This window comes from Drosophila santomea, chromosome 2L (assembly GCF_016746245.2).
Source record: "Drosophila santomea strain STO CAGO 1482 chromosome 2L, Prin_Dsan_1.1, whole genome shotgun sequence".
Lineage (NCBI taxonomy): Eukaryota > Metazoa > Arthropoda > Insecta > Diptera > Drosophilidae > Drosophila > Drosophila santomea.
The window spans coordinates 19,601,279-19,615,841 of record NC_053016.2 but is presented as its reverse complement, the minus strand read 5'-3'; the positions used below and the strand labels follow the sequence as shown (position 1 = coordinate 19,615,841).

The window sequence follows — 14,563 nt, the reverse complement described above, 5'->3', positions numbered from 1 at the left end:
GTCTGACAGCAGCTGTTAAATGCTACGGAAAATCCCGACACAGAAAAGCAGCAAAGGGAGAAAAGTGCTGGTCAGAAGAAGCAAAAAAGGGGCCTTGAAGAGGGGACATCGCACTAATGAACTATGAAAATGGCAGACAACAAAAAAAAACAAAGCGAAAGTAACAAAAAGTCGTGTCCGCGAGAAGGCAACTTAAAGTACACAGTGGAACAGAAGACTTAAAAATAGGTTTGTTCTTTTTATTTTTTATTTATTTTTGCCACATCAGGCACATTATCGAAAACTACTTCGTACAACGACTACGTTTTGCAAGATATAGCATATAATGTGAATTGTTTATATAATAGTTCTTTTAATTAATAGGTGTTTAAAAGTCAAGTGAAATTGATACGCACGAACTAGGCCCCATATTTTGAAATTCCAATTTTCGTATTATCCTTTCTGTCTTGTTTTGTTTCTTGAAGAGCAAATCCACAGTGCTGCATAATTAATTAGAAAACAAAAGCAGTTCACCGGAGAAAGCAGAGAGAGCAACAAGCAATCACTTTCGGAATGGAAAAAATAGAGCAATATCCAAGTGCGGACTTGTAGAATCCACTCAGTAGTGCAGTCGCCACCGGAGGAAGCGGAAGTGGGCGGAATCGGTCGAAAGTGGAAGTGGGGTGTAGCCACTACTCGCCACAAGATGGCGCTGTGCACTTACTTTTCTGCAGCTTGACAGCGCTCGAAATGAGACAAGTGGCAACAGCACGCGCAGTGAAAACGAGGAAAAAACTCAGACAACGGGGTTGAAGTGGGGAGTGCATCGTCAAAATGCTAATGCCAAGAATGCAGAGGATGCGACGGGACGCCCGAAGGTCGAGCATAAGGTCGGCGGTGGGGCAAAATCGAGTAAAATGCAATCGGTTTGTTGCCAGGGCAACTCAATGCGTTCAACTCGGTTTTGCTCTATTTGGTAATTTATGTGGCGACATTTTCGCCACCCAGGAAACCCACCAGGATTCTCGTTTGTTGTTGTTCGTGTTGTTATTGTTGCACAGTCAACCACAAAGAACAAAACGAAAGCTGACGGGCAGCATTTTTGTGACAAGTGCACAAGTTTCACGCTTCAACGTGCAACCGAATGGCAAGTGTGGAGGGGCACAAGGATATAGCCCACGGATGCCTGACCTGTTCCCCAGTGGCAAGTGAGTTAGAAAATTAAAAGCACAATATGTTCGGGCTTGTTTGCTGCTATTTTTAGCCCCATCTAACACGCTTTCATTGACATATTGACAAGCATTTGGAAAAAACGTAAATTTCAAGGATTTGAAAAATAAGGCGTAGCATTCAAATTATATGTCCATACAATTTATAGCAAAAGCATACAAAGCACACACGTGTTAGTCGGAAAAATACATTTTTAGCTTGGAAGATAGTTTCACATTTAATTTATCATACACCCCGTTTAGGCTCATCAATAGGCAGTTTAGCTTTTAAAAACTTTGTAAGCTTTCTCTTGTAGTCTTGCTGACCTAAGCCATATGAAATATTAGGAATTTTGGATACCCACGTCTGATATTCCACTCAACGCTCGTACGAGTGTAGCATTAGCCCATGCACACTGATTTATTCCCACAGCTCGTCCTAATCTAAAGCGCTTAAAGGTGTAGCCGCGTTATACTTATTTCTGTCATATATTTCCTGCTACCTGATGTGAACAACTTTTTCTGCTGGCGACATTTCTTTCAAGTTTTCGGGTCTCGCCGCCCGATGGCGGCGGCTGTTGTTATTATTATTCAGTTACTCTGTTTATACAGGCAAGATATTCATACATTCATGAATATATATAAAGCACGTATCTTCCTTTTGGCTCTGCCCCAACACACAGGGCGAGAATTTGCATAAGCACCAGCGTACAACAATAACAAGATGTGTCTGTGGGTTGGCCAAGGAAAAACGTGAAAGGCGGGAAAAGCATCCGCAGATAGCGCGAGATGCGGCTTGGCTTACTTTTAAATTTGTACTTCTCGTATGTGCAATATATCCTGTACATGTGGTAGCACAGAAAAAAATATTTTTCATCAGCAAATAATAAAGGTTAAGATGCAGCTGTGGAAACCAAAAAATAACTTTCATTTGATCAAGGGATAACTGTTAACAATTTCCACAGAAATCATTACTTGTATTTTGTATAGATCCTGCTAACTAAATACATATATATTTAAAAACTCTTTTCAGTGCACATAAGTCCGTGTTTCCTTCGCTACCACTTCTACGACTGCGGCTGTACGTCTATATGTATGGGGACTTATCTTGCCACAGTCCTCGGAGTCGTATGCATGTTTATAAAATTGTCTAAGTTTCCACAAGTTGATTTAAACTTTCTTCGCTTGCCTCGAGCTTTCGGGTATGTATGTTGGTATTTTTCAGAAATAAAAAATCCTTGCCTTTGTTAGTTAGATGCCCGGTGGTGCCGCTCAGGACTCTAATGCAAGTATCTCTTCTCGGCCCTCTGCCGGTTTTCCTGTTTTTCCGACCACCTCGCGTATACGTTGTATTTGTGCAAAAACCAGTTGGTTGCACAGAAGCAGCAAAAAAGCGGAAGTATCGTACATTGTATTGTTGTTATTTCTTTGGTATCCCTTTCATTGTAGAAAATGCTGAAAATGCACTCGGCTATTGAAATCTGAACCGCAGTAGCAGCCCACTATATTCGGTCATTTGTCCTTTTTTTTTGGTTTTATATTGAAACTTTATATGTGCTTGCCAGACAGCAGACAGGTGCCCGTAGTAAGGAATAAAAAAGTTATGTGAATTAATTCTGAGAAAGATTCTTTTAAAACATTGAACGTGCAGTACGGAAAAAGGAGGTAAAGTGAAGTGTCCTTAAGCCGAACTAAAATCTAATTGGCATATTACGATTAAGACCGCTTAACTGGAAATAACATATTAGTTTTCATAGAAACGGTTAGCCAAATAATTTAGATTTGATATAACATAAACAATTTGTGCCTCAAATTAATTTAAATAAAATAGAAAAACAAGTATTTAATATTTTCATTTTACGGATGCAGCAATTGTAGGTTTATGTTTACATATAATTTTGTTTGCCTTGCAAACTTTATTTATTACTTTTCTTCATGGACAGATTTTAATTTAATATCGAAATAGATAAATAGATATTTTTTTAATAGGAAAATCATTTTGAGGTTTGTGACGTGGGTAGCGTAACAGGAAGATGTATATTTTTTTCCGAATTAGATATATTTAATGTAAGGCAGTGAGTTCCAATATAGCTCGCATGGTTTAGCCTTTTTGCAAGCCAATTGGCCCACTTACACACTTGTTGCGACGTGATCAAACTAATCTTCTTTCCAACATCTGTTTATAGTTTCAGCCAAGGACGAAGAGCATCTGGGCCTATTTGCCATTGCACTTGACTGAGCTTTGGCCCGGCGGCGCTCGCGTTCGCACTGTCACCCACTCAGATGAGAAGCTTTTTAACCAGCTAACCACTTCACTCGAGTGTTTGCTCACTTTGCGGGCTGTCTCCCCGGCAACCTTTCTCCTGCTTTCTACCACTTTCAGCATGCCGGTAACGCTTCGGTTTGTGGTTACTGCTCGTTTCTCGCAAATGTTTTGACACGCCCTCTTTTTGCGCCCAGATGTTTTGGCTCCCCCACGATTTTCTGCGTTTTTCTTTGGTTTTTGTTTACGACCCCTCCAGCCCCCCTGATATTTCCATTGTCTGTCGGCTTTCACTCAGTTTATTTGTACTCATGCATCATAAGGGTTTAATGGATTTGCCGTTGGCCTAGGCACGGTCTCGTTCCCGTTTGCTTTGCATCATTTACCCACTTTTTACACGCCCCTAAAAGCAAGGAGCGTGTGGACCTACGCAATGATTATCATATTACGGCCATTGTGTCTGGGACCACACCTTGCTTTCCATCCATTCCGCACTTACCACTTGGCTTTATGACTTTATTTTCGCCTCCCCTTCTCGACGGCAGTTAATACATTTTTATAGACTTGCCAAACTACTTAACAACCCCACTTTCGGCTTATTTTCCTTCTTCTGGGCCGTATCTCTATTAGCTTTTCGCGTGCTTTGTCATTGCCGTTAATAGACTTACTTTCCTTCGTGTCCCAGTTTCCGAGGCAAAGCTTTGCAAAGTAGCGACAGGCCATTAAAGCCAACTGTCCACCTGACCAACTGACCACCTACTTCTTATACAAAAATTGGTCAACGCGGCGTATTTGTTTATATGCGAATAGTTGAGGGATCCTATTTTACTTAATGGCAAAGCTATTTAGGGGCTTCAATTTTAAGGTCAGACGTCATTTATTAAAACGATTGATTTTTTAATGCATAAAGTTGTGCTGTAACTATCTGATATATTAAAAAAGTAACTAATCTATATTGGTACGGTACACTAACCCTTAAAAAGAGTGAGCATTTACCGTAATGGAATAAAATGGTAAGAAAAACATATTAATCTAGAGGACGGTACAAATTAATTTCTTTAATCTCCATCTTATGCACTTAGCTGAAGTTTTGGAAACGGCTTTCGGCACTCTGTTTGCTCAGAAATTCCGTTTACATTTGCCAACATTTTTGCAGACCTCAGCAGCATCTGTAGTAGTCAGATCGAGGAGAACAAAAATGAACACGACTACTGGTTGCTTTCGGTTGCCCATGTACTTGGCTTGTCGTAGTCTGAATCTGTCCTCAACACACATCAATGGCATTATTAACACCGCATACAAGAGCACAGATTCTGAATGATGCCTTCAAGCTGGCTCCGAGGCCAAAAACCCAAAACATGTGTCGTTGTCCTTGTTGTGTATATGTACATATAAGTGGCTCTATGTGCGAGCGTATTTATGAACCACTGTAATGCGCCATACCACATATATATTTACATCCACACAGCTAGCTGGCACTGTAATACATACGCATGTAAACTGCTTTTGGCGTGCAGTAAGTGGTCTTAACATCCAAAGCTAGGACATTCTGTTTGGGCTTAAAGAATATTTGTTCGCCCACTTTGCAAGTACGTCTGTGCAGTCAAAATTACTATATCGCTGTGAGAGACCAAAATAAATTTAAAACTTAGTGCTTATCCAGGCCCTGAAAATATATCTTTATCTTGTGATTTCCTTACCTCCAATTTAATTTCTGGCTGTTCTTTATTAGCAAACAAAATTATAACAGAAGCTCAAATTTATTCTTCAGAAATTTGTACCACACCATCTGATTTAAGATGTTAAGTGGCACACATGCTTTTTATTTCTTTCAACTTATCTCACCTGAATATTGATTAAATTTGTTCCACCTTACCTTCCCTCTCAACTTTATGCTCCCCTTATGTTCAATACACGTAATCCTACCTATTTGGGTTGTCTGGGCCAACTTCAAATTTACAGCTGGCAATTTGAAAGTCAGAACCCGTCTGACCCTTTTTTCTTTTAGCTCATCAATGAACCAATAAAGTATTCTACCAAAAAGGGCCAGCAATTGATGTTTTATTTCCTCGTTACATGTGTGAGCCATACAAATGCAGTTAGGAAAATGTATACCTCTACATTTGCCACCACTGTTTGTTCTGCGAAATCAGGTTAACGAAGAGTCTTCTCTTGGCCAATTTAGGTGCGTGCGGAAAATTCTCCGATGAGAAGGAGGTTGCAGTTTTCGGCAGATACAATTAGCATTGCGAGTCTAGAATATTCACGTCTAGAGCATTCAACGAATTTTAGGAATGCCAGGGCCCAGATGATAAAGATGGAACTGGAACTGGAGCAGTCTGATAAATTGAAATTTGAGCTGAATCGTAGAGCTGCTCGTCAGTTTGGTGCAGCTCTTTAGCCCCGATCCAGCCACTTCAAAGTTTGCGTTGTCGCCAAGTTCGGAGAGTAATGAAAGTTACGTGCCTCCTTGTCTGACGGGGTAGCACTTTTACGAACGAAGAAAAGACCACACAACTACAGGATAAAGGACAAGGACGTGACGGCGCCATGTCGCAAGGCGGTTGCATTCAAATTAAATAGCATTTTGATGAATATTGATTGATTGCCTTTGCCTTGGGACAAATTAGAAGCGCACAGCGACAAAGTTTATTACTTGTGCGCCGCAGGCGATTTCGCCGAGTTTAGCCTTGAGTTTTACACACGGTGCATTTGATTTCGAATTATTTTAATTTCAATTTAAAGGAACTGTGAATTCTATTTCGTTCTATAAGGTCAAATCCGAAATTAAAACATTGATACAATATCAAAAGGTCTAACAGATGTTTTAATTGATAAACAAGAGAGAACGCTATAGTCGAGTTCCCCGACTATCTGATACCCGTTACTCAGCTAGTAGAAGTGCAGGTTTGTGGGCGTTAGAGTGGGCGTGGCAAAAAGTTCTTTGGCAAATCGATAGAAATTTGGAAAACTAATACAAAAATGAAAAAATATCAAAACATTTTTCAAAAGTGTGGGCGTGGCAGCTTTGGGCGGTTTGTGGGCGTTAGAGTGGGCGTGGCAAAATTTTTTTTGACAAATCGATAGAAATTTACAACACCAATACAAAAATGAAAAAATATCAAAACATTTTTCAAAAGTGTGGGCGTGGCAGTTTTGGGCGGTTTGTGGGCGTTAGAGTGGGCGTGGCAGCATGATTCGACAAACTTGCGCTGCGTCTATGTCCCTGGAGTCTGTATGCTTAATCTCAACTTTCTAGCTTTTGTAGTTCCTGAGATCTCGACGTTCATACGGACAGACAGACGGACAGACGGACAGACGGACGGACAGACGGACATGGCCAAATCGACTCGGCTATTGATCCTGATCAAGAATATATATACACTATATGTGGTCGGAAACGCTTCCTTCTGCCTGTTACATACTTTTCAACGAATCTAGTATACCCTTTTACTCTACGAGTAACGGGTATAAAAATTATGGAAAGTTCATGGCAAACCAACAAAAAAAAATTGTTGCCCTTTTCAAGCTACAGTAAACTTTAGACAAGTTACAAGTATGCAATCGATCTTACAAAATCAAAACAATATATATAAATACATTTTCAGCTTGCAAATTTTCCGGTATATATTTCATTTAGCGGGTGTCGCTGTGCTCCTTGTTAAATATGAAAGGATTTCCTGGCTCTAGTTGCCGAACCAACGTTAAACCATTTTCGTAATGCAGGCTACAAAGTACAGCAGTCTTCGCAGACGACAGAGGACCCACAAGGCACGGCAATGTTCTCCGGACGAAACACAATGCAAGCGGCAACCGGAAATGAGTAAACAAGCGTCAAATAGTAAAAACAGCGGACCCAAGTACAATGCAATACCCAGTATTCCTGGCTCCTGGCTCCATCAACATCCACTCCTCGAGTCCTTTTTCGTGCCTCGGTAAGAGAGAACAAATAAATGAAACATTAAACAAGAGAGAAGGAGCGGCATGAAAGAATAAGTAGGGCTGGTAGGGGTACGCGCGCCGCATAAGGACGAAAAATGAGCACCGAAGACAACAACGGGATATCCTGGAACTTTATAAGGAGCTCCCCAGAAGAGGACAGCAACAATAACTGCAAGGACAACGAAGTTTATTTTAACTTTTGATTTCCGCCTTTTTCGGCGCAGCCCTCGAGTGCATTGGCAAATGATTGCATTGAGTGGCAAAGTTGCGCTTTCAAGAGAATATCGAGTAAGTCGGCTCAGCATTAAAAATGAATTAAACTGACAATATTCTGTTGTGTTGAAACGGAATAAGGTACATCGATTCCTTGCCCCTGACACAAAAACCGCGACGTTCCACCTGATACATACCTTTTAATGTCTCTAGTATACCTTTTACAGTTTATAGTTTTGGGAAAGGGATTTATTTTCTATTTTTAAGTGTAAGATGAAACAGGTGTTCCTAAATATGACCAGACCGACTTGTCTAGTGATCCTGCCTTAAAAAAATATACAGTAATAGAGCGGAACTGAATCTATGTGATACTTTAATCTTATACCCTCTTAATATACGATCCTTGTCTATTTGGATAAAATGTAGTATATTCTTTAACTGTAGCAGTTACGGGTCTAAATACCAAACATTTAATATCTTTAAAGACTTTTACCTTTATTACTTGACTTGACTTTTACCTTGTTCTCGTTACTTACAAGTCTAGTATACTATGATATTTCTTAGCCAAATTTTGAGAACAGAATCTTTGATTAAACAGAGAATATTGCGCAATCCAATCCAATTTTTAAAGCGTGGGTTCCACATCCCAATAAGCCTTGACTTGATTGTCAACAATTCTTTATGCCTAAAGTCTAAAGACTTTGATTCTTAGTGACATTCAAACAGACGAGTCTTACACATTATAGTATAACCACTATCTCTGGAAGAGCTTTTCATATTTTATGTTAAAATGCCAAGGCCCTCAACACATGACTCCATCTCGATGTAAGAATAGCTAACCAAACGAAGTTTATTGTAATATTTTTTTCTTTAAAGAGAATTGAGTAACTCATCAGTTACTTTTGAAGATGACCAATGCGAAAATCTAGATGAAGAGTTTCTGCAAAGGAAATGCTTTAGTTTATCCCCCAACTTAACAAGGTAAGTAATTGACGTAGCAGTCAATTCGCGATAAAATAAGTTTAAATAGAGTACAGAGTGTTCTTTTGGACTACAAGCAGTTCAAGGCGGCTTGCACAATTCAGCGCTATTTTCACGGGTGGCAAGTTCGCGATCATTTAAGAAAACTTAAAAAGTCTGCGATAATTATTCAAAAATGGTGGCGTCGTTTCCAGGCTCAGAGAAATTTACTCTATGTTGCCGAAACGGCCTTGCAGTCGGCTAGCTTGGCCCATTACGAGACGTCTGCCACCCTGATTCAGACCCTCTATCGGGGGTGGTGGTCGCGAAAACACATCTTTGACCTTACCATGCTCAAGAGCGTGCAGAATACTTTGGCAGAGGACCTCATTCACACTTTGGTCAAGTACTTGCACTCGACCAAGGATTCCGATATGCTGCCTGGCGTTTACACTATACGAGACTCGGGGTAAGTGATTGGTCATTCGGTTATATGGTTTAGAAGATATAAAAGCACTGCACACGGATCCAATTATTTATCCAACTATTTATTGTTCCTATATATGGAAATAGATCATTTTGTGAATCACAATTTTTGTTACTATTGTATCATTTACTTTAAATAATTCCTAAGCAGTATTGTGCTCGGTGCTCACAGACTCTACGCTGACTGCCCCGTTCACAGTTAACAGTAATTTTAATTGAGAGTATTTTAAATTAATAAATTATCATTCTTTTCCTAGTTGTAAATTAATTGCCTACACTTTTTACTTCTGAATTTTGTTATTATATGAAAATCATTTAATCTTCCGATCCCATACATTTTTCTAGCACTTGCCTGAAAACGTTGGAGGAGCTGATGTCAACATTTGGCTTTCGATATTATAATGCTCAAGCTTGCTACAAAATGAGCAAAACATTGTCAATAGTGGCACAAGGCCGAAAAGCGTTTACGACCACGTTACATTTCACGGATATACCATATCCCGGCTTTAATGATCGCGGATTTTGTAGCGCTCGACAGTACTCTACCATGTCATTGAATACGAGAGATCCAGATCATTTTGAATTCATTCACACATTTCTGTCCGGTCGTAGGAAAATAGGTATGACAATAACGGCTAAGTTCGAACAAAAAATGGCCAACCTTGCAGAGGAAAATCGTAAGTTTGTATTGCAATTTGAACGAGGTTTAAAAGACTTTAACCTTTTTTTAATATACAGGCTTAAATATGTTGATAAAGAGGGACAACAAGAAAAAGGGCTTTATGAAACGGATTTATCATGACATGAAAAACTGGCATTATTCAAATGGGTATCGAATTCTTCCCATTAGATTGTTCAAAACTACTGAGATGTCCGTCGTCCTGGAAAGTGCTCAGAAAACTCTGGAATCAATTTTCGGTGAACTGGAGCCATGTGTTTGTCCAACGAACAAAGACATATCTTACCTTATAAATTCTCTTAATGATTCTTAAAGAGTTTGTAATCTTTGTGTACTTTATCTTTGTAAAACTTACTAATATTCCGTAATAAAAAAACCTTTATGATATGTGTTGTAAAATCGTAAATGTGATTTTGTTTTGCTTTTTAATGTTAATTTACAAGTCAAAAACAAGAGAGAACGCTATAGTCGAGTTCCACGACTATCTGATACCCGTTACTCAGCTGGTGGAAGTGCGAAGGAGAGTCTTAAACACTGGCAGTTTTTGGCAATTTGTGGGCGTTAGGGTGGGCGTGGCAAAAAGTTTTTTGGCAAATCGATAGAAATTTACAAGACCAATACAAAAATGAAAAAAGATCAAAACATTTTTCAAAAGTGTGGGCGTGACAGTTTTCGGCGGTTTGTGGGCGTTAGAGTGGGCGTGGCGTATGCTTAGTCTCAACTTTCTAGCTTTTGTAGTTCCTGAGATCTCGACGTTCATACGGACAGACAGACGGACGGACAGACGGACATGATCGACTCGGCTATTGATCCTGATCAAGAATATATATACTTTATATGGTCGGAAACGCTTCCTTCTGCCTATTACATACTTTTCAACGAATCTAGTATACCCTTTTACTCTACGAGTAACGGGTATAATGATATGCTGCTGAAAATGTTTCCAATACAACTCGACCTAGCTATACTTTGTACTATAACTTTGTTTTGTCTTATACTTATAATTTATATATACCCGTTACTCGTTGAGCTAAAGGATAGACTATATTCCTTGAAAAGCATGTAAGAGGTAAAATGAAGCTTTCCCAACCCTATAAAGTATATATATTCTTGGTTCAGAATCAAAAGCCGAGTCGATCTGGCCAAGCCAAGCTGTCAGAAACTACTCCAACTCTTTCTCCCACAAATGAAATTTTTTCTTTTTTAATTTCTATCGATATGCCAAAAGAATGTTAATTTTTTCCGTTCGCACTCCCAATAGCGGAGAAACGGGTATGTGATAGTCGACTGTAGCGTTTTAATTTATACTACATCTTTGTAGCCCTGACTTTCCTCGTCGGCCCTTTTCCTTTTTGTTTATTCCGCACACACAAGCATAAGTTCAATATTGGCAGCAAATTAAATTTAATGATGTTTGCTGCTTGCAGCCAGAAGAAAAACCGTAGCAAAAAGCCAAGCAAAAATTGCGAACTCTGGTAAATATTTGCCAACCGACTCTAATGAACTTAAGCATACAAATAGGGAACTAACGTGGAGGGCCATGACTTTGAGCAATGCCAGTGTCGTGCAGAATAATTTTCCCAAAAGATTTTCAGGCGATCTATTGAGCTTTTATTAAAGATTCCCCCTCTCGTCTCATAAAAAGAAATACATTAGAAATAAAAGAAAACTAGCTGAAGAGCGGGTAACGTGTTTATAAGAGAAATGCCCTTTCTATTAATTAAATGTGTTTGCACATTTCTCGTATTTTCGTGTGGCATAGCGCGTGATTTGGCCATTGTGATGACACAGAACTCAGAAGTTATTTTATACATTTCACTTTCGGTATTCTCAGTAGGCAATGAAAGTCTATGTATAGCTCTGTCTAACCTTGTTGAAAAAAAAGTAATCACATGTGCTGAGACTTTTTCTGTCAATCGAATTTCTCTACCTAACTAGGAACGGGGACAATACCATTCAGTTGATTCCTGAAGTTCAAACTAGCAACACCTTCGGAAATGAACTCCAAATTCTAAGTGATTTTCGGTTGCCTTACAAAATTTAAATTTCTCGGCTAGGTTTAAGAACAAAGTTTCGTTTTTTAAAATTATTCTTAAGCTCAAAGTGATATTCTTTTCACCGGAAAAGTCGTATTATATCGTAAACACCAACTCAGAAACACACATGTGACTAGACTCTTTTCTTTCTCCTGGTAATGTTAGCACCACCACTGGATACTCTTCAATCATGGGCAAGTATTTGTTATATTTAGTATTTTAAATTTCGTGCCTTACAGAAGCAATTTTTTGCAGTCTTTTTACACTTACTTACGTTAATTCATACTTCCTAGACGAAAATAATACTTAAACACTATAACCTATAATACTGGTGAGATTATTTCAATGGTCTGCGTATGCATACTGCTAATTAAAATTAACTCTTTTTCCCGTATTAAAAGCAGATCAACGCTCTCTCTCTCTCTCTGGACTCAACTGAATACCAACCCCAGTTCGCGGGATATACATATATGGAATATGTTATACTAAATAATATAAAAATAATAAATGTACCTTTTTACACTTAAAGCAAATGAATTTAATTGGGGGCCAAATAAATATAAAGAATGGTAATAGTTAATTAGGCCAAAAGTGGGTCAGAAAAACAACAGTGAACTGAAAACAAGCTAAAAATGGGCGGCGAAAAAATGGGAGGCCGAATTAACCCAAATATGCAAATAAATCTGCCAACAGAAATGGAAACGAGTCTGAGCCATTAACTTCCGCAGCTCATTAAGTCACTGTCAGCCCTTCAAAGCGGGAAGCTTTCTGGAAATACATATAAATTTATGTGACGCCAACTGGACGACCACTGTACAAGGCCCCAGAATCAACCAAGAACGTCGCTCCGAGCTGGAAAACAACAAAACATTGGTGGGAGGTTTTACCAGTAGGCCCTGCGTATTTAGATAAATGTACAGGGGTCGAAAAAATTGCTGAAAAGATTGGAATAAAAATGTCGGCGCTTAAAATGAAATTCCCAGAAAACAAAAATATGACGCGGCTCGCCCCCCTTGCCTGATATTTAATTGGGTCGATTGCCTTATATTGCCTGCTTGTATTTCGTTTGACCAAAATAAATCTCTGGATTTTTAAATTTTAAATGTTTTGCCAGGCGAGGGTCATGAGCATTCCTAAAGGGCCAATGGTCAAAGCAGGCACAAACTAATTAGTGGCCATTTTGTGGGTGCTCTCAATTTGATTAATTTTAAATGTGAATTTAATTGAAACGCAGTAAAGCAGGGGATCTCTTTAAAACTTGTAATGTACAAAAATACTATATTTGTCAAAACCTCAGAATTGGGATGCGTTACTTACTTATCTATCATTTTGAATTGCCGACATTTTGTGAACTTTATTCGATTTCAGTTGTCTGTTTATATCATTATCGCGCCAACTTGAGGGGAAACTCAAATTGGTAGCCACATGCAGATTGTACACGATTAAATTAATTTGCTGGTGTCGTTGTTGCTTTTGCCATTGGCACAGTAATCCGCATGGAGCTATATAATTAAACACACGCGCTGCGAAAAAACGAACGAAGAATCAATGAACAGCGCATCGGTTCGAGAAACTAGACCTTGGTAGAATGTCTGCATTACTTATAAGCAAAACACGATATAGCGCATTAAGACCGATGAAACTTTTAATTTCTTTGTCTACGAACTTGCAGCCCCGTTAACGAATTTTTTGACAGTGCAGCTGGCCGGCGTTTGCCTGAGATCCAATTCGTTGCGCGTTATCAATGAAACTGCTGATTTTTCTCGTCATCGTCGCCAGCATCGCCCCAGAAAGGAATTGCTTTCGTGGCGACTCGGCTTTTTGCATGCTCCCTCTCTTTAGCTCTTTGGCAGGACCTTTTCTCTCAACTTAACGAAGGACTTCGTAGAGAGAGAGCCCAGTAATATTTAACGCTCGGAAGAGTTCTGCAATTGGTTTACTTGTTTTTCTTTCATAATAACAAAAATATTTATATTTGTTTTAATTTTCTTAGAAATTATTTATATACATCTATATTCTATACATATTGATTACAATTTTTAATGTTAGAAATATATGTTCTCCAAACGAATTCGAATAAATAAACGGTAGCTTGTCCCAACACTGTTAAAATACGGGGAAATTATTTCACATACTTACTTCTGCAGGTAATAACATAAGTGAAACCTTTGTGACTAAAATAATTTAAACCTAAGCTACACAAACATCTTTAGTTGTAGTTTTAAGTAATTTTTATTTCTTTCTAAAAATCTAACTTATTGATTGTGTGTTGTAAGATGTCTACGCCACAGTGGTGACCTTTTTAATTTGTATACCGTTTACTCAAAGAGTCTTTTTCTCTGTCAATCTGTCAATCCGCCAGACTGCCCATTTGTCCATATAAACGTCTAGGTATCAGGAACTATAAAAGCTGGTAAGTTAAGCAAGCGGATTCTAAAGACTCCCAGGCTGAGCAAGTTTGTCAACTTCTATCGATATGTTAAAATCATTCAAGTAAATATTAATACGTTAAAAACGATTTTTTACTTTTTCCCTCGCATCCTCAATAGTTAAGGAACAGATATCTGATAGTCGAGGAATTTCGGTTTTCAATTAAAGCAATATACAATCAATGAAAGTCTCAATGAAACAAGTCATATTTTTCATAACACCTTTTAACTGGGAATCTATTTTCATTTGCAAACTAAATCGCTGGGTGAGGTTTAATTAATTGACATTAATTGGGGATAATGCATTTACTGCTTAGTGCCAAGTCAAGGAATTAGGGTAAGCCCCTATAAAGGACCTCCCTCACTCG

General features: G+C 38.7%; 2 protein-coding genes and 1 long non-coding RNA gene across 3 annotated transcripts in view; 2 read left to right on the top strand and 1 right to left on the bottom strand.

Annotated features, from left to right (window-relative positions):
• Nucleotides 1-13,498, bottom strand: part of LOC120455373 — a 60,632-nt gene extending 47,134 nt beyond the window's left edge. The window contains exon 1 of the mRNA XM_039641489.1: nucleotides 13,084-13,498. The gene's annotated coding sequence lies outside the window, so the exon portion shown is untranslated. The remainder of the gene's footprint in view (nucleotides 1-13,083) is intronic.
• On the top strand, nucleotides 8,274-10,129 carry LOC120455356. The gene is made up of 5 exons (XM_039641464.1): nucleotides 8,274-8,430; nucleotides 8,482-8,586; nucleotides 8,636-9,034; nucleotides 9,397-9,728; nucleotides 9,790-10,129. The coding sequence occupies exons 1-5, from the start codon at nucleotides 8,396-8,398 to the stop codon at nucleotides 10,041-10,043; spliced, it is 1,125 nt and encodes a 374-aa protein (XP_039497398.1). The 5' UTR covers nucleotides 8,274-8,395; the 3' UTR covers nucleotides 10,044-10,129.
• On the top strand, nucleotides 12,021-12,294 carry LOC120455395. The gene is made up of 2 exons (XR_005616741.1): nucleotides 12,021-12,097; nucleotides 12,171-12,294. It is a non-coding gene; the product is annotated as an uncharacterized LOC120455395 (long non-coding RNA).
• Nucleotides 13,499-14,563: the final 1,065 nt, after the last annotated feature.